Source organism: Gekko japonicus, unplaced genomic scaffold, assembly GCF_001447785.1.
Source record: "Gekko japonicus isolate JY-2015 unplaced genomic scaffold, Gekko_japonicus_V1.1 scaffold67, whole genome shotgun sequence".
Lineage (NCBI taxonomy): Eukaryota > Metazoa > Chordata > Lepidosauria > Squamata > Gekkonidae > Gekko > Gekko japonicus.
The window spans coordinates 667,623-694,381 of NW_015161948.1; the positions used below are offsets into that span (position 1 = coordinate 667,623).

The window sequence follows — 26,759 nt, forward strand, 5'->3', positions numbered from 1 at the left end:
TTGTTTTGTATTTCCATTTTAAATAGACAAAGGTTCCAAGCCAGTTATAACCTCACCGCCAGCAAGCTCCAAAGTGCCAGATGGGGACACAGTTACGTTGTCCTGCAATGCAACTGGGCTGCCCATTCCTGTAATCCGTTGGTACAACAGCCACGGGCTGATTACCAGCCACCCTTCACAGGTCCTTTATTCCAAACCACGGAAGTCATCCTCACAAGCGAGAACTGGCAATTCTGTTTCGGACAGAGTCTATTTCATCATGTCTCGGGCTGGATCAAGCTCCCTATATGTCCAGCCTGTCACACCAGAGCATGCTGGGAAGTATACCTGCGAAGCAACCAATGAACATGGCATGGCTCTTTCAGAGGCTTTCCTTACAGTTGGTAAGAGGGGTCCTAGTTGGCTTACTTAAACACAGTGTAACTATTTTGAATGAAACATTGTCACGGTCTTGGACAGGTACTGATCCTGTGGCCGCAGATATCTAAGTCCATTACTGTATGACTAGCTTACATGTGTTCCTGGAACTTATCAGGCACTCATCATTTACCATCTTCATTTCTCAGGTGGGTGCTCTTTCCACATCAGGCCCTTACTAACACCATGGTTACCGCAGAGTTACTAGTGAAAATTCATCTAAAGCCTATCCTTTTGATGCTTTACAATCAGCGTGCTTTAACCTATCATCTTCCCCACGTAGCTCACTGTTGCATTCACCATTCACAACCTTATTCCTCCGCTTGCTGAGGACACAAGTTAACTCTTCTGTGTGTGTGTACACTTCTTTCCCACTCGGGTCTTCATGAAGCAGCTGAAAATCTCCATAGTTGTTGGTATATCAGTAGAGACTGGATGAAATATAAGGCCAGCCAGACTAGACATTCACAGTCCATGCTTTATGAAGTGCTTGTTTTGTAAACTCTTGCCTTAATCAGACAATAGATGTAAAGCAGCAATTTAACTGAGATTATGTGCCAGTTGCATATTTAAATATCTAATATATCTAGTTGGGGGGGACGGGACAGAAGCTCTTCCTTCCATGCTTCCATATTTTGAGTGTGGTAGTAAACCTCAGCATGTCAGCTGCATGGATAATTGGCAAACACTGCAGACCTATAATCGGTGTACTGCCTAATCTCTCTATTTAACCAGTCTGTTACTTTAGTTGAAGTTGTTGTAATTTAGAAGCTGTGAAGCAGCATGACTACAGAAACAATACTTAAAACTGCTTAGAATTGTTTTCAATCAAGTTGACTAAAGTTAGTAAGAAACTAAGTACAAAAGTGGGAGCTGTCAATTATCCATCCTTTAAAATTATTCAGTGTCACTTCATACATTAATCAATACTCTGAATTCTCTGCATGATATATTTAATTCCATGAGATCATGTCCTTTTGTCATTGAAGGTCTGAAAGCAAAGTCTGCAGATTCCAGTTGTTTAGAGTGCCCATGTTTGTGCTGTGTGCAAAACATAATTTTCAGGTCCATACAAAAGAGTCGCTTATCCTATTTTTAACTCTACCCTCTTCCTTCTGCAGTTTCTTATGAAGCTAGTACAAAGCCAGAAGCAGTGTCTCCAGTGGAAGTTACTCAGAGTGATGAAGGTGATGGAGAGTATGATTCAGAAACAAGTCTCCAAAGGTCATCTCCCACTGAGATTATTGATGAATCTGTTACAGAAAAAGCTCTGCATGGTGTTTCCCTGCCTGATGCTCCAATCATTCTTAGCCCTCCACAGACACTTAAACCAGACCAATACAACCTTGTATGGAGGCCTGGGAAGGATGGTGGCTTGCCAGTTAATTTCTACTTTGTGAAATACCGTAAGGTAATCCTTCATTGAATTGCATCATATCAAATGTGCTTCCTCTTGTGGCCTTTGGCAGATTTTATGAGTAATTAAGGGCCAAACTGACAGTACATTCTTACCAATCTTTAAACCAAATTTATAGGCTAGAAATCACATAAAGCCATCATAATTATCATCATTTTCTATTACTAAATAAAGTTCATTCTAAGTTTCCAAAGACTTACATCCTTCTTATATTTTTATTTAAACTATCTTTTAATCATATTGTGGGGGGGGGGAGGAAAAAGATTCCCCCCCTTCCATTTCAATATTCAGAGACCTAATTATCTCAACCATTTAATCAGAAGCCATTTTTACCAACATTCTAACCAACATACTAACCATAAAAGAGAAACAACACTACCTTTATCAACCCAAGCCTCATCTTATAGTCTCTCCCTCACCTTTACTAACTAATACCAATAAAAATATAAAATACAACACATCACCATTTCATATAATAAACATGAGAAAAGAGTGAATTAATGAAAGAAAACACACAAACCCCACCAATACACCCTTACAACTTTTCCATCTTTTCATCAACAAAATCGATTTTATTTTTTTTACATGAACCATATATACCCAAAGAAGAAAGGTAAAACCATATTGAACCAAACATAGTTTTTGTCTCATCTTCCCCCCCCCCTTTCCGTCGCCTCCTTTTTCTTTTCAATTTCATTTAGGTGTCTTGAATCTTTATATTCATGCGGTTCCATTTCCAAATCAATTGTTCCATATTTCATAAAAACAGTCATTGTCCTTTCTTTAGCCTTAAGTTTCTTTACCAGGTTCTTTCCTCCTCTTTTCCCTTTTCCCTTCTTGCTCTTTTCCACTGGTAACCATTTTGTTGTTTCCTTTTCTAATGCCAAATTTGTTATTTCTTTTGAGAAACAACCCACATCAATGTCCTTTTCTTGTTTTTCTTTTTCCACAATTATCAGTTGTTTATCGGGCACTTCCCTCATCCTCTCCCGGGAGCAATCTTGTTCCCCAACAAGTCTTTGAGTATATTGAGCTTGCTCTCCATTTTTAATCTCATCTTGGTTTACATTTTGATAACTCTACAAGGTTATTACAAGCGTTTTTGAATGCTTGTATAATTTCTCTCACCAAAAAGTTTTGAAATTGTTCCCAGGTAGGGTACTAATTAATGTATCAGGGTCTAGCTCTTCTTCGCCTATTCCCAACTCCATTTTACCACGGACTTTTAAACAAAATTCCAGTTACAATTCTCCATTATCATTTTACAAAAGATTTTACCTTGTTATATTTATTGTATTCATCAATTTTTATGCAAAGCAAACAGTAACAGTTCAAACAGAACAAGAGTCCTTTCTTACCCCCGCTATTTTAGACAAATTTTGTTCTTCAGTCATTTTATGGCCATTCACATATAAATAGAGAGATCTGTCGGAGGTATCAAAATCCAAAGTCCTTTGTCTTCGTGAGATCATAATCCTTGGTTGCGATGCGCCAATTAAGGTGTATAAATTGTAAATCCCAAAAAGTTAAAAAGACAGATGGTCACAGCTGTAGGAACATGGCGTCATGTTCCTCCGTAGAACGCTCCCACTTCAGGGCGGTAGCAGACACCCCCCCCCCTTTGCTGAATGCGGAAGGGGTCGCCACAAAGCCCCCTGCAACTAGACCTCTCTCCAGGAGGTCCAGCGAAGCCCACCCATCATCCAGGTGCTTCAAAAAGAGCGAAACAGGATCGGGCGTCTCAGAGAGACCGAGAAACCGCCGTTACCGCGCTGTACCCCAGCCTTTGGCAGATTTTATGAGTCATTAAGGGCCAAACTGACAATACCGCATCCTCCAGTCTGTTGCACGGCCATTTTGGCTCTTGAAAATAGTTCTCGGCAGGATCAGGCCTGTGAGGTTCTTTGAAAAGTGGGGGGGAAACCCCCTTTAAAGTGGCATGACAACTGCATGTTAGACTCAAGGGTGTGGTATTGCCTAGTTTGACCTTACAGATTCCAACATTTTCTTGCAACATTATCTTACCAAGCAGGACTTAATGTTTCATTGGTTAAAAACCATGAATATTGGAAAGCTGCACAACCCTGGTATTAACAGTAGCCAGAGAAGCAAGGTTAAATCCATACAGCACGCCACTGAATCAATGTATTTGCAATGAGGGAGATTGAAGTGCATTCGCACCCTGTGAATGTGCCTGGGTGCTCATCATAGTAATTGAAGCTATAATGAGAATTATGTGGTAAACTGGGAAATAGTCTTGCTAATACTTTGTTGGAAAATTTAAATGTCTGGGGTTTTTTAGTGGTATTATATTTTCTGAGGAAATGTTTTGCAGCTTGTGTCTAGCTACATTAAAAACTACTTTGACCCAAAATTGGAACCAGCCGCATGTTTGCCTAAGTTGTAAGCCAAGCTTTCCCATAAATTGAAGCCGTTCATCTGTGTGTATCCTGGTCTCATTTTGACCTAAAACCAGAGATACCACAAAGTATTTTTTGATCTGGCAAAATCCTTGAACTCTTATGACAGTCTGTTTATATAAGTTTGCATCCAGACATAGTTGGTTCAGTTAAATAAAGAGCTTTCAATGCATGTTGGAGATCTGTTTCCTTCAATCTTCTGGATTTATAGATTTTTACTCGTTCTTAGCATTTATGCTTCTAGGATTTTTATAGCTGCTGCTGGGCTTGCAACTTTGCTACCTGGAATTTTCTTCCAAGGTATCTAAGAAGCATTGGACATATTTTGTCTTGTGAGAGCCTCAGTCTAAGCTTTTGATAATTCTGTTACATTAATTCAACCTAAAGGACAGATCTAGAACTCTTGCATTTAATTGTCTGGGATAGAACTTCTGTTGTTCCCTTCAGGATTTAGGGGAAAAGTTCCCATGAGAGAAAATTAAATTTCCTGTAGTTTTTAATCAGGAATCGAACCCTGCATCAAATGAGATTTTTCTACTTGGATAAAATATTAGAATACAAAACACATAGACCATGTCAGTCATGAAGCATGCATATATTTCTTTTCCATTAGGTCCTTTAAATTATATGTGACTGAGAGAGAGAGAGGATTGACAGTGGCAGAGAACTTGCACATTTGATGTGCATTGTGTTTTGGGTGTGAAACTAGAGATATGTGGCAGCAAATTTTCCAGTGTGTTGTTTTTCCATGCAACATTCTCCACTTCTAAAGACCTAGTGTTACATAAAATTAATCAATGAATGCCATTGCCAATACAACAATAAGCAAGTCTGGCAGTTTGAAAGTTGTGATTAATGTTTTTCAGGTGATTATCACTTAAGACTTGTGTGATAATACTTGGATGTTGTAAATTTGAGGATATGGGATAAAAGCACAAATACATATATAATAAAATAATTTATTTATTTTATTTATTTATTTTTTGCATTTTTACCCCACCCTCCCCGCAAATGGGCTCAGGGTGGCTCAAATCAAGTTATGAATTCATCTGACTGGCTGTGCAGATCAAGCCTAAATCAAAGGGATATTGTAATTACTAATCTGATACGAAACTCACAAGTAGTGCAAGTGCTGAGGTGCCTCAATGGACCCCCATGGAGACGAGTTAAATTCTGTTGAAATGGGTAAACAACATCCACAGCATATCATGCACTGCCCTTTGGGTGTGTTGTTAGTGTATAAACAGTTTCCAGTGCCTTTGGGTTGTTTTTTTTAAAAATTAAGAAATATAAAGGAAATACATGCTGTATATTCCTGTGTTTTCATATGTAACTTTACCATAGAACATTTAAATGCTATTTAGCACTGTTCTGTAGTGGAATAACTAGAACTGGACCAGATTTAGTCTTTGCCTCCTCTTATTTAATGTTTGTAAATTTAGGTAGGATTTTTCTGGCTCTTAGCATCTTGTGTTTCCTCTTGTATACAGTTGGATGATAATGTCAATGTGTCCAGTTGGAATACAATTCGTGTTCCTGGAAGTGAAAATGAACTTCATCTCTCAGAATTGGAACCCTCCAGTCTTTATGAAGTCTTGATGGTAGCTAGAAGTGCCGCTGGTGAAGGCCAGCCTTCTATGCTTACTTTTCGTACCAGCAAAGGTAAGTGAGGTATTTGCTGTTCTATACATCTGTCCCAGAATGCTTCAGTAAATAAGAGGAAAATCTCAAGTGCCTGTGGGGTCTATTTTGTGAGGTAGATTCACCAAATTTGCAGCATAGTTGCTGGTGCCTCTCCTCAAAAAGCTGCCCAACTTTCAAAAAGATTGGACAAGGGGGTCCGATTCTATAAGCCCCCAAAGAAGGTGCCCCCATCCTCCATTATTTCCAATGGAGGGGGGAAAGGCATTTAAAGAGATTGCATTCTCTTTAAATGCCTTTTGCAAGCCACGCCATGAGTGAACTCCAAAATGGTGAGTTCAACCAGAAGATTTTAAAGGGAAGGCAGTCCCTTTAAACACCAGGTATCTGGCAGGTATTTTGGGGATTTTTAGGGCTTGGCCATTTTGTATAGCTTTAATATCAAGCTTTATATTAGGTTGAAAAAATATCTGGAAAACACTGAAGGTATTTTGGGGATTTTTTTTTTGGCTTGGTGTTGCCGAACGCACACCTTAGTCTAATGCATATTTAACTATTAATGGGACTTTTTAAAGTGTAACCTTTGGGTTTAATATCATTATTCTTGATGCAAGCCTTGTATGGGGCAGGGCTGAGTTTAAAGTAAAGCAGAAGTTGTATTCAGAGTCTATTACTTCAAGCTTGTTATAAAGGTACAAAGCATGCTATAATGGTACATCAGCTAAAAAATTTCAGCAATATCTCATCCACTCATGGAGCTTATCTCTCCATCATTTGATAGAAAGATCCTCCTCCTCAAAAAACACACAAACCCCATCTCAACCAGTTGGCATTCCTAAGCACCCTGTCATTCAGGAAGGCTCAACCAACAATTTTGGTGTGGTCCTTCCAGATTCATCTCGACATAGTGGAGGTAAGTGTAGCTTATCTTCTGTTTCATCACATAGTAAATGCCGGCATGTAAATGGTAACTTTAAAAAAGGCTGCAGTTTGCCATGTAGACAAATTCACTTGTCTTGGTACACCATGAGAAATATTCAGTGGTTTGGAAGGGTCCCATAGCTCAGTGGCAGAGCGTACGCTTTGTGTGTAGACCATATGAAATCCAGTCCCTGGTATCTCTAGTAAAGAATCTTGGTTAATGATGTTGGCATAGGTCTTTGAGACTACAGAGAACTATTACCAGTTGGAGGTTGATTTTTGTGTATGTTAAAAAGTATCTCTCCTTTTCCTTTAAATACCCCACAAGGTAGAGTACAGATATATAAAATTAAAATAACCGTTTGTTGAAACAAAAACAAATATTACTGGATTAGTTGTTTAAGGGTGGTTCCGCACTAGACCTTGAATCCTGGTTCAACCCTGTCCCCGAACTTATATTCTACACTACACCCAAGTTCACCCCTGTAATTATCTCAGGGTATTTTTTGTTTCCACATTACATTGAGGTCACCGCAGTTTCGCCCCACACTTGTCCCAGGATAAACGGATGCTGTTATAACCATGGATAAATGCAAGGTATTGTGTTGCGAGTTGATCTCTTTAAAACCAGGTATGAGATCCAAGTGCAGAAAGGACCTAAGAAACACAGGTGAACCAAACAGACTTCACTTGGCATGTAGAACATTATAGTGATAGTGCCAGGTGAATTTGAGTGGAGAGGGTGTTCATAACTAGGGCACCACCACAGAGAAGGCACTATCTCCAATAACTACCTGCCTAATCTCTGAGGACAGGAATATATATAGGAGGTCTCAGTAGATTGATTGGTAGCAGGCTCACATGGGAGTAAAAGTCCACTAAAATGCCTTTGTCCCAGACCATTTATTAGATAGTGCTAGATGGAATGATGGTCTGATTCCATATATAATCTTAGCATTATGCTGTCTCGTTGTAGGATAATGGTAAATAGCATGATATTCAAAACATTGAGAAATGCTTTTCATTTTGATGTTTGTCTTTTGAAGTTTGCGGTCTACAAGAATTTGCTTGCTGTCATATTTTTGTGGTATAAGAACTTGTGTTTGTCAATGAAAATTTCTTATGCTGGTGATCTTGGGTAATATGTTTTGATACTGAGATTTAAGCAAATGAATTAGTGGGCTGTTCTACCCTATTAAATATTGACCTTTGTTGTAATGCATGTTCCATCAGCCCAGTCATGTTACTAAATTTTACAAATCCTGTTTAATTACTTTGTTTTACACTACATTATAGTATATATAGTTGAAACAGTTAATTCTTGAATGTGTAGTGTCTTGTAAAAAATTTGAGATCACTGTCAAGTTTTCTCCATCCAGAGATGGCAAACTGGAAGCTAGTCGTAATTTACAATCGCGCTATACCTTTCTCTTCGTTTATTAAGTCCCCCTTTTCCCTCTGTCACTATCTAATAGTTCAAGAACATGTGTAAAACAGTCTAATAGGCACTGAAGGATAATGTTGAGATGCTTATAATCAGACTTACTAACCTCACCTCTCTCCATTCTTTCTGTTCCCACTGCTGTCTAACTTCAAGTGAGTTGAGTAAGTATTGATGTGATCTGCTTGGCTTTGAACACTAGCTAATTTGTTTATAAGTGAGTAATTAAAACTTCTTGGTTCTTGACAGCCATAGAAACAGAGCTTTCATGAGCCTTGGAATTCTTGTTCAAGTTTTAGACCTTTCATTTCTGCGTAACAAGATGAATTCAGTGCCGCACCAAGCCAGAGTGTCATAGCAGATTAGCCTGCCTGTTTCTGTGATCTTGAATAAGCAAGTCTTTCAGGTTTTTTATGTGCTAATACTACAGAGCAGTTATGTGCTGATGTAATTCAGTGGTCTTGCACAGCTTAGTTGTTGTATATTGTCTGTCTTGACAGCTGTAGTGTTATTTTTGTAAGATGCTTTAATTCATCATCGATCTTCTATGTAGTCCCACATGGGGACTCCGCATGAGCAGGTCTTTACAGCTGAAAGCCTCCAGGGGTTGCTGCATGCCAGAATCAGAAGCTTGTTCCTGCCCAGGGACCATGTGCTCCTGCGCAGCAGCACCCCCTTACCCTCAGTTCCTCTTGCCACTGAAGTAGAAGGTCGTGTTTTTGGAGTCTCCAGCTAAAGTTAAGAGGATTTTGTCCAGATTCATCAAACCTACATCGGCTTCGAAGTTCCTTCCGTGGCTCAGAAAGCCCTTTTCAAGAAGTGCTGCAGATGTGGAGTGAAGATGACCCAAACTGATGAACACGACCTTTGTTCTGTTTGGGTGAAGGGCATAGTCTCTCCACATGTAAGGCCTGCCAACGCTTCACCCCTAAAGCTCAGGGGGATAGGGCATCAAAACTTAAGGCAGTGTTGTGGGAGAAAGCACTTAAGTGCCTTGAAGCCCACATCCAAGTCAGCCCTGGAGAAAGCTCTCAATTCCATGTCTTCAGAATCAATGCATTCCGCTCCAACTCCTCGATCTGTATCTCATTGGATCCAATCTGGGTCACACTTCCCTCAGGTTCATTGTGCCTCTTCTGAGTCTCCAGCTAAGAAGGCTAAAGGCAAGACAAAGGAAAGGTGTAAATCAGCTCCACAGCAAAACACTCCTATCTGCACTCCTGAGCCAACACCAACCTTGCAGGAGAAACCCAGGACCCTGTCTCCGGATCTGAGATCTTCACCTGTTTCTATCTCTGATGGGGACAGGGATACTGGCTTACCACATGGCCAAGCTCTATGTGAATCCAATCTGGAACAAATGGCCATGGTTTCATAGTCCCAGTTCCAAACACCTATGCAGTGGCCTTCACATCCCTACCTGATGTTTCTAGGATAATTAGAGGAATGGAGTGACAACTTCGCAAGCCCCAGGGATGTTAATTTGTATTGTGACCCTCATTGGGTGTAGTTGTATCTGCCTTTTGCGACCATCTCATGCAGGCCAGGTTCTCCTATTCCAGCAGTAAGAGGAGAAGCAGCAGCTATTGAATCTGATGGATCTGACAAAACAGCAGATCTGAGCCTAGATGAGAGAGTAGGTGAGCCATCTCTAGCGTCCCCCACGGAGGATCTCCAAATTTTTGGAGAACAGATTATTTGTATTTTGAAAATTCTGTGCCTTTTGGTGTAGTGGTTAAGTGTGCAGACTCTAATCTGGGAGAACCAGGTTTAATTCCCCACTCCTCCACTTGCAGCTGCTGGATGACCTTGGGCAAGCCATAGTTCTGTCAGAGCTGTTCTCTCAAGGACAGTTCTGTCAGAGCTCTCTCAGCCCCACCTACCTCACAGGGTGTCTGTTGTGGGGAGAGGAAGGGAAAAGGAGTTTGTAAGCCGCTCTTAGACTCCGAGTGAAGGTTGGGGTATAAATGCAATCTCCTCCTCTCCGCCTTTTGGGATATATGGCTTCTGCAACTGCAGTCCTGCCTATGGCGAAGTTACATATGTGACCCCTGCAGCTCTGGTTTCGTTCTTGTTATAGAGCTGGGGACACAGATTCTCTGTTCCCAGACCTGCCATAAGTTCTTTATTGTGGTGGTCTTCTATGGATAATTTATCCTTCAGAGATTCTGAACATGAAGTAGTCCTTACTACAGATGCTTCGGTCTTGGGTTGGGTGCCCACTGTGAGGGATTGTTAGCTAGGGGTACTTGTTTAGAAGATGAGAAGTTGCTTCACATTAACATTTTAGAATTGTGAGCAGTTCGTTCTCAGATATCCTTCGGAACCAATCCATTCTTGTCCAGACGGACAATACAGTTACAGTGTTTTATTTAAACAAGCTAGGGGGTCCAGAGGTTTATGTCAGGAAGCTACCCTTGTATGGGACATGGCAGTGAAGGTCAGTACTTCCATTTAAGCTATCCACATCCCTGGAAGTTTAAACATGGAAGCCAACAGATTGAGCAGGGCTGGCACACTCTTCCATGACTGATCCATAAAGGCCACTTACCTGGAACCACTTTGTATCCTCTGGGGTTTCCAGACATCGATCTTTTTGCGACACGAGAAAACAAGAAGGTTCTGTTTCCAAGCAGGAGCAGGAATTGTTTCCCTAAGGGATGCATTTCAGCTGTGTTGGCAGCGAGCCCTGTTTTAGGCATTCCCTCCGTTCCCGCTCCTTATCAAGGTAATAGAAAAAGCCAGGAGGGAGAGATCAAACATGATCCCGGTAGCACCCTTTTGGCCTTGTCAAATGTGGTTTCCGATCCTTATGGAGATCTCCCGGGGCCAGTTCCTTCCCCCACCAAGCCTACCAGATTTAATCAACATAAACCAGCTTGCTTCATCATGGTCTGAACCGCATCAGCCTGATGGCTTAGGGGCTTCAGACAGAGACCTAATATTTTCTAAGGAGGTTAATGACGTTCTTCTGCGGTCATGCAAGCCTAACACTTGGAAATACTATATGCATAAATGAAGGCAATTTTCCCTCTGGTGTAGTGAGAAGGACGTGCCACCTGGTGGTGCCCCTTTGTGGGTGGTATTCGATTACCTGAAAGCTAAGGGCCTAGCATTTTCATCTTCTTCACCCGGCTGCTATCTCTTGCTATTACAAAGGAGTTGAGGGAGGATCAGTTTTCTCCCATCATTTGCCTGAGAGGTTTCTTAAGGGGTTAGGTAATCTCTAACCACCCACGAATCCTTTAGTGCCCCAATGGTCTCTATCTGTTGTGTTAGCACAGCCTTTTTTGGTATTTGTTTGTGTGTGCACGCATGTGCCTGGAAGTCATGGTTGACTATGGCGACCCCCAGTGGGGCTTGGACATGTCAAAGAGGTGGTTTACTATTGCCTCTGCCTCTGTGTCCCATCCCTGGTATTCCTTGAAGGTCTCCCTTCCAAGTACTTGCCAGGGTCATTCCTGTTTCGCTTCCAAGATCTGACGAGATCGGGCTAGCCTGGGCTATCCAGGTCAGGGCTATGCTCAAGCCTTTTGAACCCCTTGCTACCTGTTCTTTGGTAGAACTTTCTATGAAGATGTGTTTCTTAGTAGCTGATACTGTATTTTTTCCTGCCCTGAGCTCTGAGAATGAGTGCTCATTGCATTCTTTAGATGTCAGAAGGGCATTATTTTACCTCAAGAGAACCCTGGTGGAGTTTCACAGGGATAGAGCCCCATTTGTTTGTTATAGTGGCCCTAAGAGAGATAGGAGATCTCAGACCCTGTCCTGATGGATTGTCAGGACCGTTAGGGAGTGTTATGATAGGCCCAGACTGCCATGCCCATTGAACATTCATGCCCATTCCACTAGGGCAAAGTCTGCTTTCTCAGCTTTCATGGATATGGAGTGTCTTTGATGGAGATCCGCAGAGCTGCCACCTGCATTGGCAGACATGTTTGTATGTCACTACTTTGGATCTGCAGGCAAGACGTAAGGCTCAAGTGGGCAAGGCAGTTCTTTGTTTGCTGTTCAGGTGAGGAGAGCGTGTCCCACTGCCTGGTGAGTAGCTTGCTAGAATCTCTACGTGGGACTGCACAGAAGATGGATGATGAAAACAGTTGCACTTACCTGTAACTATTGATCATCGAGTATCTTCTGTGCAGGCACACATACCATCCTTCCTGCCCCTCTGCATGCTCTGGCTTCGGTGGCACTAGAGATACTGAGGATAAGGGGGCGCTGCTGCGCAGGATCGTGTAGTTCCTGAATGGGAACAAGTTTCTGACTCAGGGGTGCAGTGCCCCTTGGAGGCTTTTAGCTGAAAAAACCTATTTGATGGCAGGCCTGCTCATGCACAGTCCCCATGTGTGCCTGCACAGAAGATACTCAATGAACAATAATTACAGGTAAGTGCAACCCTGTTTTCTTAACATATTCGAGTTTAAGGAAAAAATTCCTGGACTTTAAGACTCTTTTTCGGACAAGTTTATTCTAACTTTATTGAAAGATAATATATAATTAAGGCATAGGTGACCATTGTAAATGTAGGATGCTTGTTAGCTTTGTACAGGATTCAGGACGATTTCTCAATTCCCTGTTACAGTCCCGGAGGCACCAGATCGACCTACTATCTCCACAGCATCAGAGACGTCTGTGTATGTCACTTGGATCCCGCGTGCAAATGGTGGCTCTCCTATCACTGCCTTTAAAGTAGAATATAAACTCATTAGCAAGAGCGGTGACTGGAAGGTTGCAGCTGATAACATCTCCCCTTCCAAACTTTCGGTTGAAGTCCGCTATTTGGAGCCAGGTATGACTATGCACCAGTTATCCTAATCAACAGATAATGTGATTAACATTAGCAGTATGTTCGGAGGCAGCCAAGTTGATCCTATTAAAGCAATGAGGCATTGCTTTAATTTTGTTTGTGTTACGTTTATATCCTACCTTCCTTCCATCATGGAACTCAGGCTGGTCATCTATCTGGACACTGACCAGATCCAGACCTTCTTAGCAAGGTGACTGTGTCGTATGTCTTCCAACCGTAGCCTGGGATTGCCACTGATCCAGTGTAAAAATTCATTAAAAAACATTACCAGTCCCTGCTTCTCTGTTGTGACAAAATCATTTCTGCCCAAGTACCTGAGCAGCATGCTACTGTGAAGCATGAAAGGATGCACCTACTCAGATATGCTTACCTCAAATACAGTGATTCAGTCTCTGGTCTGATGGTGGCCATGCTGCATCCCCCTACCCATTCTTCCCGGCCTGTCTTTTTCTAATAGGAAAAATAAATCTGCTTCATCCAAATAACATTTCTGTACCAGGGATCTCTCTGAACGGGGTATAAATGAATGCCATACTTGACCAGGTCACATGTTACTTTCTGCCCAGAAAGAAAGCAGCAGGGCTGTGTATGCAAACCCGACTTCTCACCCTTTCAACTTGCTGTGTATTTCAAGAGCTGGGTGTCCAGTATTGAGTATTTCCTAAATAGTTATCTGAAAAAAATCTCCTTCCTTCAAGTGGTAAATGGGGGAAAGATGGCCACCTGATGACTTCATAGACATAATCCCTTAGTATAGACTGATTTACAGTGGCTGGACTAGATAACCTGATAGGTTCTTTCCCATGGAACTTTATCCTATCACTTAATGCTCTTCTTCCCCACCCCTTTCTATCATTTGAAAGGAGCCACGTATAAATTCCGGGTGATTGCTATCAATAATTATGGAGAGAGCCCACGAAGTTCTGCATCTCGGCCTTATCAAGTAGCTGGCTTTACCAACCGATTCTCCAACCGTCCCGTAACAGGGCCTCACATTGCTTATACTGAGGCAGTCAGTGATACTCAGATCATGCTAAGATGGACTGTAAGTATCTGTTTCCAATCTCTGGACAGACTGTTGTATGTTTTATAATGCATGTGTATTTCCCAGAACAGTCTATTTCACTTGTTAGTCTCATCATTAAAGCTTATTTCCAAATTATTTTCACTCCTGCTTAGAGGTGGCAAAGATATTTATTGTGATAAATTTAACCCTTTTGCAATAAATGCTTAGTATTATAAGGCAGCAGCTTTTTGTACAGTACCGGCTTTTTTCTTCTCCCCTCCTGCTTCTTGTTTTGTTAACCTACATCTTACTAGCTAGTAAAATTGAGTTGTACACATAGTAAAACACGTACAAAATGAGGCTCATTGTCTTAAGACTTATTGAAATGTAGAACAAGTCTTCTAAATTTGGCTCTGGGGTATTATATAGTTTCTCCATTCTTGTGAGTGGTGTATCTGCAGAATTAAGCATAATTACGGCATATTTGATGTGCAGGAAACCCAAGAAAATGAGAATTAAAACTGCAAACTCTTCTCCAGCCCCTCTGCTTAGTTTATGTTGCTTTTCATTGGGTTTCAGTGAAACAAACCTCATTTTTCAAAACTTCTTCCCAGATAGTTAAATGTGTTCCTTAAGAGCATGTCCATAAATCTTTCAGACTACACTTTTGGGAAATAAAGTGTATATGTTTATATTCCAGTACATCACTTCAAGTAACAACAATACACCTATTCAAGGTTTTTATATCTATTATCGACCAACGGACAGTGACAACGATAGTGACTACAAGCGAGATGTTGTGGAAGGTAAGTTATGTTTTAATGATATGCACAGCTACGGTGTCAGAGGTCCTTTTCACATTACCATTCTAAACCAGATGTTATTCATTGTTGGTCAGAATTTGAATAAAGTGATACAGGGTGGGGGTTTGCAACAGTGAATTTCCTTCTGTTAATGAGCTGTCTCTGAAGCACTATGGCCATTTCCAAAATGCTATAGTGGCATCATCGAGGTATCTGAAAATCTCTTTCCTTCAAGTGCAAAATGGGAAAAAGATGACTACCTGATGAATTCAGTGGTTCAGTAAGCCAATTTGGTGTAGTGGTTTGGAGGGTGGACTCTAATCTGGGCGAACGGGGTTTGATTCCCCACTCCGTGGCATGCAGCTGCTGGTGTGACCTTGGGTCAGTCATAAGTTGTTTCAGAGCTGTTCTCTCAAGGGCAATTCTCAAGAGACCTTTCTCAGCCCTACCTATCTCACAGCATGTCTATTGTAGGGAGGGGAAGGGAAAGGGATGGTAAGCCTCTCTGAGACTCCTTCAGGCAGGGTATAAGTCCACTCTCCTCCTCCCCACATAGAGTCAATGCATCTCAGTGGTGCTGCTATAGCACTTCAGTGCAATAGCATTTTAGTGCTATAGCGCTCACCTTAGAACTTTTTTTTTAAGTCCGAGGAAGATCGCACCGCAAAAACAGGTGTGGGGGGGAAGCGGCATTGTAAAAAGCACTATGGACAGCACACCACAGTGATTCAGAAGCACAATGAAGGGGTTGAAAACAGAAAAAAGCACTTTCCCTCAAAAGTGGCTCAACCACACTTTGCTAACCTGATGCAAGCGCGTTTGTATGAACAGGTAAATAAATTCCGCTAGCAGCTGGTTACTAAAATGTGTCTGTCGGAAATGATAGAAAAAGTCCATTAGCATCCAGTTACTAAAATAGAATACAAAGGCAGTTTGAAAATGGTCATTTACTTAAGAAGGGAAAGAAAGAGGTGCATCAGCTAAAAATATTGTGTTGAGTAAACTGAGAGGTCATAATTGAGAGGTCACAAGCGCATAGATGTCTACTGTAGACCAAGCCTGTGGCTTTTTCAAATGAAGCAGTGACTAATGCTCAGGGGAGTGACCCCTTCTGGACCCCTCTGGAGGCTCGGAATGAGGCACTAGAATAAATTAAACTTCATAAATCTGTCCAAGTGTCATAAAACCAGTCAAGTCCTTCCATGCTATTGGGGGTGTGTGTGTGAAAACTTTAGCCTTGTTGTTCTTGTTCAGTGGTCTGTGTGTGCAACATCGTTGCCCACTTAGTTCCTGTAGACATGCTCAACCTAAGGAACTCTCCTCACTACCTTATTCCTCTGAGTAGTTTGTGGAGTGCATCCTTACTCACTCAGCCTCTTCTCCACCCCTCTGGGAGCACTGGCAGGCAGCTCGGAGCAACAGATGGTAGTGGAAGAACAGGCAGTTGGGCTTGGTGCAAGGATTGCTGTTCCATCATGCCAAACATTAGCGGACTGCAGATTGTCAGGGGATAGATGCAGGACTATATAGCAGCTGTGTCTGCCTTTCAGTGGGAAGGGACCCGTGTGAAAGTGTTGTGTATTGTCTGTGCCTTCTTCAGACGTGCAGAGGGACATCAGTCACAGCCTTTGCTCTCATCCCAGTCTCCTGTCCCTTGGCAGAACCATGGCAGTACCGACCAGGGACCACCCTACCACTCTAGAACTAGAGTGTCTGAAGGAATATATTTCATTTTCATATCCCATGATGTTGTGTGTGGTGTTTTTTTACGGGAGCCAGTTGAATTCCAAATATTCAGAATTACAAACTCCAGATTTGGAAATATTCCAAATAGGGCATTATTCAGTGAATTCTGAATATTTCCAAATTGCACACCCCTGGTTTGTAGTTTTCTATCGTAGTATAGCCTCTCTTGTACACAATCTGTGTTCGTAAATGTTTAAGTGAATTCAACTGTGCTGTAAAATCTGCTCATTTCTGATTGTCTGGTGTATATATGCTGAAATGTTGTGGAACCCTGAAATCACTAGCAGCTGCTGTGCTGCACCAAAGCTTGGAACAGAAAGTTGTATGGCTGTGGGAATGCAATGTACATAAAATAGCCAGAGCTGCTTTTTAATTAAATTATTCCATTCAGCCTCAATTACGTAGAGAAAAATGTATTAAAGGAATATTTTCTGTCCTTTATTCAGATGCTGAGTCACTACAAGTATCCACTTCATTCCATTTAACCTTCAGTGTATCAGATTTTAACAAAGGATTTTCTTTTCCAAATATTGAATTGATAAAAAGGCTTTAGAAATTGTTGTGGTTTTAATTGATAGCCTGAGGTATCATTATAATTTCCTGTTCAGACTTGACTTTTGAGACTGAGTCAAGTCTCTGATAACTTCTTTGTTTATAAGCTGCCGCAACTAAAACTAAATTTCATTTTGCTGTTCATTAGATAGTCGCTGTGTTCTGCCTTTTTGGCAAAAACGCAACAATAAACCTGTTCATCTTATGTGCTGAAACTTTGCATTAAATGCTTTGTTCCTTGAAAGAGAGAGCTTCAAAAATCCTTTCTGATGAAAGGTGCTTACATCTTGCTAGATTTCTTGAAGATCAGAGTTGAAATACTAGTACTGAATCCAGTCCTGATGGTTGGAAGAGGAAACCTAAAACCTGATTTAATTACTGAAAAGAATGTTTGGGATGGAATATGAGAGAAGATGGCCCTAAATCTTTGGCAAATAGCTGCCTTGGGGGAATTCAGACTACCAGATCGTCTTGGATTTGTATTCATACTTGGGGCATATAGTTCAAACATGAATGCATTAAAGCTTTTTTGAAACATTGTTCACCTTCTGAAACTCTTCAGTGTCTTCACGTGCTGTCTAAATAAGAGATTGGCTTTAAACCCAATACAGTTTATTGCTTTCTATGAGCTTGTTGTGATTGGTATCCCCAATATAGGAAGTCAAATGTACACAAATTCTTTTTATAAGGCAGGACAGTCATCTGAGACTCCTCCTAGCCTGGATGATAAGGCACTATTTAGGTTGTTCCTATTTGTGGATGTTCTTGGAGGACTTCAGTGTAGAACTACATGATGTCAAGTCTTGTGACCAATGAAAAAAGTTGTGGTTTTTTTTTAAAAAGTTAATTGCACCATTGTAGTATACTGGCTAAAGTCCAAAGCTTGAACAACTGCATTTTACAAAATGTTCATGTCACAGTTTTATGTAGTTGTCTGATTCAGTCTTTGCCCTTAAGGCTCTGTGTTAAAACAGTAGCTACATTCCACCTGTGAGGCAAGCATGTTAACGAAAATTGTAAAAATAAGATTGTTTTGGGAATGAATTCTAAATCCAGGAGACTGCGGGCATCTGTGTGTGTACTGCTGAGTCCAATTCAAAGTACAGCAGACCACAATTCATTTTTTTGTTTCCAAGTAGTACACAATTCATATTGAACAAAAGGAACATCTGGCTATATTCTTTCTAGGTACAAAGCAGTGGCACTTGATAAGCCACCTGCAGCCTGAAACATCGTATGATATTAAAATGCAGTGTTACAATGAAGGAGGGGAAAGTGAATACAGCAATGTCATGATCTGTGAGACCAAAGGTAAGAGAAGGGGAAGGGAACTGATGTCATATTTCAATCGCTCCTTTCCTTCAAGGAGCCTAGGCTGATTTTACATGTTTCTGTCCTCTTGTATTGGATCTTTAAAAACAATCCTGTGAGGTATGTTAAAGAGACTGCCCAAGGTTACCCAGTATGTCTCATGTGTCTTCCCAGTCCTTATGAAGACACTATACTTCACTAGCTTTCCAATATGTTAAAATAATTAAATATGACTTTGCACACTTAGTAGTCATACTTAAAATCTGACATCTGTCTGTCTATCATCATTTGTTTTGACTTTTAAAAAATTCTCATTGTGTCCACTCCTTAAGTCAACTTTTTGGCTTTGTGGAGACAACACAACAATTTCATCTTTCAGTACATGATTCTAGATTGTATTATTGGAAAACGCTTTTAATATTGTATGCCAATAAAAGGTATTTGAATTGAATTGATTCTAGATGGCCATATCAAACCAAATATGACCACTAAGAAAGCTTCACATCCAGTCCATAAAGCTGCCATATCCCAGATATATCTCAGGCGCACATATTTTCTTTCATGTGGTCCACCTGCATTTAGTTCAAGGCATCAGTGCACAGCATTTGGCAAAGGGTTGCTCAGGAGCTCATTTACATTCATTCTCACTATGGGAACTTGCAAAAGTATGGACATCTGTTTGTAGTAGAGAGATATGAAAGAGGATATATATATATAGATCGTTCATCTAGTCCTGCATCTTGTTCTGCACAGTGGCCACTAACCTTTTGCCCTGGAGTACCAGTGATCAGGACACAGAATCCAAGGCCTTCTGCTGGTGTTGCCTCTTAGCCCCCAAATATAAATTGAAGGCTGCTATGATGCAGTCCCTCCATCTTTCCTTGTTTTATGTTAATTTGGGTTTTGGGGTTGTGGCCATTGGGTGATCCAAAGCAAATATATATTATCCAATAGCTGATTAGCCATTTTAATGTCATTGTAGTTTTAAAGTGATTGTGATATGAATAAAATGGCCTTTATGGTCAAGAGTAATACTTCTGTAGACTCAAACGTCTGCTTGTGGAACATTTTTCACCCCAATCAGTGAAACGTACACCTGGAGCATCGGAATACCCAGTGAAGGACCTTAGCACACCACCTAATTCTCTTGACCGTGGATCTGGGAGTAATGCTGGTCAACCACATGGCCCTGTCCGGAGTAGTGATATGCTGTACCTAATTGTGGGCTGTGTCCTTGGAGTAATGGTCCTTATACTTATAGTTTTCATTGCCATGTGCCTGTGGAAGAACCGTCAGCAAAATGCCATGCAGAGTAAGTTCCTCCTGGTTATACTTAATGTCTTTTGCTGCAGAGCCCAGTGAGATAATTGACTAGTGCAAAGAAACTGTGAACCTCAGTACTTGAGTTGTTATGATTGCCACTGAATAATGTGAAGTTGAGATGGGTGAAGACACTTTGGTCCTTGTATGAAATGTAGTGATTAGAGTTCAATCACATGTCTCCCCCGTCTGTTGACTCTCAAATGTTATATAACACAGATGTATTTTGAGATTGCAGTTTCTGTTGGTTAAGGTGTTTCTCCTGCTCCACACTTTTGCAGAATATGACCCTCCTAGTTACCTCTATGAAGGTGCTGATATCAATGGACAAATGGTTGAGTACACTACATTGCCAGGCACAAGTCGTATCAATGGCAGTATCCATGGAAACTTCATCAGTAATGGAAATGTTGCTAATGGTTGCCATCATCACCACCACAAGATTCCTAATGGAATTAATGGGATCAATGGAATCATGAATGGTGTTGTGAATGGAGAAAATGGTGTTTATCCAGGACACACCAATTCCCTGTCCAGAGCCCATGAGGAATATGAACATACCCATCACCTAGGAAACGTAAGTTAATGTATTAAATCTGTCTCTTGAACATTTAAATCTAGAGAACATGAGCAAATGAAGGCTGTGCCTCTTAATTATGTTGCTAGCTTCATAATGATTTGTATTGTCATCTTGGAAGTTCAGATTATTGGAATCCCGATATGAATATGCTGTCATCTTCACAAGGACTGCAAGCTTCAAGCCTTAAAGAGAGAAATTAGCTTGTATTTCGAAAGACTCCTCAGTTTATAAGGTGTACTCTGAATTTTGAGCATATTAGTTAGTTGGCAATTTTGTGAGATTTTACTGGGATTTTGTGGGTGGTAATTTTGAAATTAAAAAGTTTGGAATCCCGGTGATTCAAGAGACTTGAAAATATGATAGACTTAAAAAGACCAGAAACAAGTATATACATTTTTTAAATCCAATGGTTTCCTTCGCTTAAGTAAATAGCATTCTTCCAGGAGGAGTCATTGGATTCCACCCACTGGGTTGGCCATTCTGAGAACAATTACTGTACAAGTTCAAACAGTTTAGATAACTTGTACCTTTAATGGAAACATGAAGTAAAGAATAGTACTACAAACTGATGGTTGAAAAAGACGTTCAGTCGAAACGTTCCATCCTTAACATCCTCCATCCTTAACATCCTTGGCACTGTGACTGGGCTTCTGTCTTCGGATGAAGTTCACCTAGTAAAATCAAGTAGAAATTTATATGACTTGTTAATGTGTCTTTAACAGTTTGAACTTGTACAGTAATTCTTTCCTGTGTCATTGACTTTACAAATTACTGGGTCCACTTGTGTTGTTCTGCATTCTGAGAACAAGGCAGGCACTGCTGCTTGCAGAAAGGCTCTGCATCTCTGGCTTCTTCCAGTTCCCCCTTCTGACTGCTGCCCCATGCCATAATGTACACAATTTTGAAGGGCCCCTAGACACTTGGGAGCAACTTTTCTAGGACATAATGAAGGCAGCAAACAGAAGTGCTGCACAAATGGAATATCACTTTCAGTTTTCCGTATCCTCCCCATAATTTCTAGAGTCCTTGCCAAGTTTTTCAGTGGAGAAAAATAGTTGATGTCTGAGGTAAAAACAACTCTCTTCACTTGATGGGTATAATCAGGTAGTGAACATTCATATGTTCAACCATCCTATAGTATAATACATCCAGATACTTCTGTAGAGGCACCATATGGCAGACTTCTGCATGCTTGAGACTTTATGTTATTAATTATGTAAAATGCAATTATATAATATGTAGCCAGTGAGGTTACTTTTGCAGGGTATAGCAGCCAGAGAAGGTGTCTATTCCCCATGTAGGACTCCATGGAGAGCAACACCCTCTTTCTCCCCACTTCACACCTAACATAGGTGGTAATCCCCATTGGTAGGACACGAAAAAACTATAGTTTCCCACCCACCACCCACCTCCCAAAGAGCAGAGCATATAAGATCCTTCGATATCAAGTTGGCAGACCCACCCTAAAGACATTGTAAATCAACAGGATTGTTTAGTGTGGAGCTGGGATAGATATGTATGTGGGGGAAGCATAAGTAGTGGCCTTTATCCCCTCATGTTAGCTACTTTAAAACAACAAAAGCTTTCCTTTACAAAATGAAATAGTTTTTAACTGTTTTGTATGTCCTCAGAACATTCAGTGTACCCATTTAGAGATCTTTCTGTCTTGTTCTGTTAGTGTTAAATTGGGGAGTTTGAGAGTGTTTTCCATGTGATCATGTTTTGCTTTTGAAGCAAATAATGTGGGTTGCTCTTATGAGTTGAGAGCATCTTTCCACTTTGTTGCAAGTATTAAATTGGTCTTGTCGCTAATCGAAATATCATTATTGTCTGTTGAAATGTATGGGTTATATCTAAGCCAACACTAGTCCTACTCAAAACAGTACATGTTATTTCTAGGTGAAATTAAAGGAAAGTTGAAAAGTTGACCTAGTTTGCTTGTAGTCAGAGGGAAATGGAGCTGTCTGCTTTGGTGACTGAACCTAAGCCCTTCGCTTCATTGAGAAACAGCCACTGTTAAGAGTTATTACTTCAGATAACCTCTCAAGCCTTCAGCATCATCTTCCTGATTTTTGAAGGACTTTTCAATGACTGATTTAGAAATACCTAAACACAAGTCAATAGGTGACAGGTTGAGCCAGCCCCTGTAAAAATCAAAGCAAGGCTGCATTCACGTCACAAAGGTTTGTTCTTGATCAGTACAAACCTGGCTTCTTGTACTTGCACAGTCCCTCCCTCCTCTCCTTGCTTACAACTTGCAAACTCCATTCACTGTGATAGCCACACTAGTTTAGAATTCAGTGTTGCATGCAAGAGAAATGCCGTGTTTCCAGCCTCTGCACTCTTAGGCTTTCTAGATGCAGAAGTGTTCGTGTTTCATGCAAATGGGCTGGGAGAGGAAGGAGAGAGCACAACAGAATGCCAGGTTCACACTGCACTCCTTGCCCATGAATGCCCTAGAGAGTAGTGGGAGATCTGTGTGTATGTGAGAGAGAGAGAAGGGGCTTTCACTCAGGAGCACAGGAAAATACTACCAGAACATTAGTAGAAGTTAGTTGTTGTAGATTTTCTGGGCTGTATGGCCATACATACAGACCGCGGCCACACAGCCTGGAAAGTCTACAACAATTAATGAACTGTAGCCGTGAAAGCCTTCGACAACATTAGTAGAAGTGTTACAGAAACTTAATAAAGGCTGCGGTCACACGGAACAGAAGCCACACAAGTGAGACGGAAAACAGGCGGAGTTTCCGGACGCGATCTCACCAGCACATCTGGGAAGCGTAGCACTCCCGTGGCACAACCGAGGCTTCCAGCCGAAACTGCGTGGCAAAAAACTAGTACCTCAGAGGTACTAGTTTCCGGAAACTGCGGGGCAAGGGCGGGCGTCTGATCGCGTTTCCGGTGGCATCCTGCGCCCGCCCATGTCCCCTTGCAAATAAGGTCTTTTTTTTTTGTCCACGTCTCTGTGAATGCGCACACGCACCCAACGGAGCATGCGCATTCGTCGTGTACACACAAAACCAAAACAGTTTGCCGCGGCACGCGCTTCTTCGTTGCGCGCCGGCTTGTCCTGTGATCAGCACCTCTCCCTTGCCATGGAACCTCCACGTTACCTCCACAGGACCTCCACGGGAGGTCTGATTGAGTAACTGCGCAGTAGTTTGCCCCAGGGCAAACAGCCACGCTTCTCCCCCGCAGTTTCCTGCCCGTGTGACCGGGGCCAAAGAAACAAAACCAAGGAGCTAACTTAGCTTGCAGGAGTCACTGGTTTAACCTTGACATTGCCTTCAGATGAATGACACAGGCTAAACTGGGATGTTGAAATAGGGGCAGGTCAAGGCACTTTGCTTCCCCCATTTCCTGGTCCGTGGCTTGCACAGCTTATCACAGCGCGCTAAACGTTTTTAACTCTGTCAAAGATGGAGGGTTTCTCGGACCTGTCCTGAAGTAGGGTTGGAGTCTGCACTCTTCCACCATTCCCTTTACCCAGTCATAATCAGGAGCACATCCTTGTTGTTTATGGCTCTAACTCAGGGTACCCTAACAGCTGTCTGGTAGGTGAGCAAATGGTTATTGCTTCCCTGCCTATCTGTCTCCATAAGGGGAACCAGTTCCTTCAACCCCCAAGGATTTTATTGGCTTAGTTTCCAGGCTAGAGTGTTTTCTGTGAGGCCAGGACCTCTCATTGTGTTAACTGAGGCATCCAGCATTTCCTTATCGCAATATGTTCCTGTTGCAAACTGTCCAGCTGTTTGCCATGTCCGAGTAGGACCAAAGTATCAAAGCATGTTTGACTTGTAGGATTATTCCAGGTGCCCAAACTTGGAACTGACAGCTAATTTTCTTCACTAGTCACGATTTTGATTTCAGTGTTTTTAAGTTGTGTTTCGCTTCAGAAAGCCTTCAGAGTGGTGTACAATAAAACAAATGTTAACTTAAAACAAGGGTAGAAGCAGTAACAGATAAACCCGTACTATCACAGCAGAATCAGTCAATCTTTATATTCAAGTTTATTACAGTCATAGACCAGTATCATAGAAGACAAGTAAATACAGTTAAGGGAGCAATAAAATTATAAAATACAATGGCATCTAAAATTATAAATAAGGATCTAAAAACTTTAAAATACAGATATAATAGAATCAAAATTATGATCAAAGGTTAGGTTTAGGCCTATCTGAACTTTATCTCTTTCCTAGTTTGGTATGCCAACCAACCAAATTTGGCAACCATCCTAGTCAGCTTTTGATTATCTCCTGCCAGCATAATTGACAAAAGTGTCCTTCTATTACGACCTGGGAAGGAGTTAACTATCGGCTTGATCAAAACTCCCTTGATATTATGATATATAAGACAATCAAAAATTACATGTTCCAATGTTTCCAATCAGGTCCCATCCCACATATACAACTTTTCCTCAGTGATCTAGTAAATCTGGCCTCCATTATGGCTGAGGGTAAGGCACTGTATCTTAATAGGGTAAAAATTCTTCTATGATTGCTGATATGATTGCAAGGATGACATGCAAATTTGTGAAGTGTCAATCTTTATAGTCTTGGAGAATTAAAACAACCTGGCATTTGAAACAGAAGTGTAAGAACCTCATGAATCTGTATGGGGGAGGAACACGGCATTGTAAAAGACCCTCTGTAGATGCCACCTGCCTGACTTCTGAAAGGCAAACTTCTTCTGCAAGCGAATCTGACTCATATGGGAGAAGGCAGTCTGTCAAATCCTGTTCTCCCCAGCTGTTCAGGTTTTCAGGGTCAAAGCCCGCACCTTGAATTGTGCCTGGGAACGCACTGACAGCCAGCAGAGACCTTTTATCAGTGGCATTCATTTGTACTTAAGAGTATAAAATACTTGTGCCTGAAGGGCATGTGTATACATTCCTTAAATTTTTTTCTTGGTCACCAGTTCTGAATATTTTTGAAGGGTTGTATGCCAAATTTCTGCGACATACTTGCCCCCATTAAGACTGAAGAGCATGTTTTTCTAATTTTGAGTATCCAACATATGAATGGGCATAAGTCTCATACAGGCTTGTCTCTTGAATCTTAAAACCCTTCAACTCCCAGAATTCAATATTGCCCTCAGGGAATGGACCAAAATGTCATCTGGCTTCCATAGACTGCTAAATAAAGTAAGAGTAGACCTGTTTTTTTACAGTCTGAGTACAAGTACGTAAGTGCAGATTTTCTCTTGCCACCTGTACAGCCTCATTTTCAAATAGTTTTCAAATCTGTATCCACCTACTATTCAGCAGTGAGGTATGTGTTAATCTAGGCATTTTTATTTGCAAAGGATTCTGTGGCCAAAACCAACAACTCAGAATCCCTCTCACTCCCAAATAACTCTTGGCTGATGAATTACTACATCTGTAAAAATACAGAAAATTTCGAAACAAGTTTAGTGAAGCAAACTGATCTAATTAGAGTAATTGCAAGAAAGTAGGACAGATTCTTAGGTCAGACACATATAACACACTGTTCTCACAAAACAGATAATTCTCTAATGTCTGACATCAGTGTTAGAGCGGTTTCAGCTTTTGGTGAATTTGGGTGTTTTAACTCTGAAAAGGGGGCCAAGGAAATTACTAGGGACATGTCTAAGCTATGGGTACCTGCTTTGCTCTAGCACAAATGCTGAAATTTCTGCTTCACAAAACAGAAACTTGGCAGTGATATGTGTCCTGCCTTCCAGATAAATGACAGCTGTCATTTAGGCTGGAATTAAAATCTTTTGCACTGACTGGTGTCCATTTGTCACAGCATCCTTTAATGCCTTGTATTTATTCTGAGTTCGGTTTCTTTTTCTGAATCATCCAGGGTGGTGGACTGTACACAGCAGTGCCTCAGACAGACCCTTCTGAATGCGCCAACTGCCGGAACTGTCGGAACAATAACAGGTAATAGATGGAGGGGAGATAGGTGGTGGTGGTGGGAGAATCTGAGCTCTCTGCCTTCAGGTTCTTTGTGCTCAAGACACTTGCTGTATTTTAGTGACCACAGAGCTGTCAAAATAAGATTTCTTATTCAGTTATTGAATACCTGACAAGAATGCATTAACTTTTTCCTAGCTTCTGTACATTCACGGCCAAGCCACCACTCAGAACTTTTTAAGTTGGGGAGCTTAGTATGAATTAACCAAAGTCCGTGGCACTGGATAATATCATAAGGTTTTCTGACATTTGTATCTACGCCCATTGCTTCTACAAAGTGGAGGAAATTAAACTAGGAAATTAAACCTCAACATTTGTTGAGGCAACTCACGTTTTGAATAATTGCTTTTGAATTGAATCCTGGCTGAACAGCTAGACCTTAGTTAAAATAAAACATGTTTTTGCATTAGGGAAGACTTAGAAGTAGTAG

At 41.2% G+C, this 26,759-nt stretch overlaps 1 protein-coding gene across 1 annotated transcript in view; it reads left to right on the plus strand.

Moving 5' to 3' along the window:
- CDON (cell adhesion associated, oncogene regulated) overlaps window positions 1–26,759 on the plus strand; it is a 68,239-nt gene that overhangs the window by 35,901 nt on the left and 5,579 nt on the right. The window contains exons 8-18 of the mRNA XM_015429408.1: window positions 27–383; window positions 1,539–1,828; window positions 5,745–5,916; window positions 6,677–6,808; window positions 12,843–13,049; window positions 13,931–14,112; window positions 14,774–14,879; window positions 18,363–18,485; window positions 19,570–19,797; window positions 20,087–20,382; window positions 26,217–26,296. Coding sequence (XP_015284894.1) covers window positions 27–383; window positions 1,539–1,828; window positions 5,745–5,916; window positions 6,677–6,808; window positions 12,843–13,049; window positions 13,931–14,112; window positions 14,774–14,879; window positions 18,363–18,485; window positions 19,570–19,797; window positions 20,087–20,382; window positions 26,217–26,296 — 2,173 coding nt within the window. The remainder of the gene's footprint in view (window positions 1–26; window positions 384–1,538; window positions 1,829–5,744; window positions 5,917–6,676; window positions 6,809–12,842; window positions 13,050–13,930; window positions 14,113–14,773; window positions 14,880–18,362; window positions 18,486–19,569; window positions 19,798–20,086; window positions 20,383–26,216; window positions 26,297–26,759) is intronic.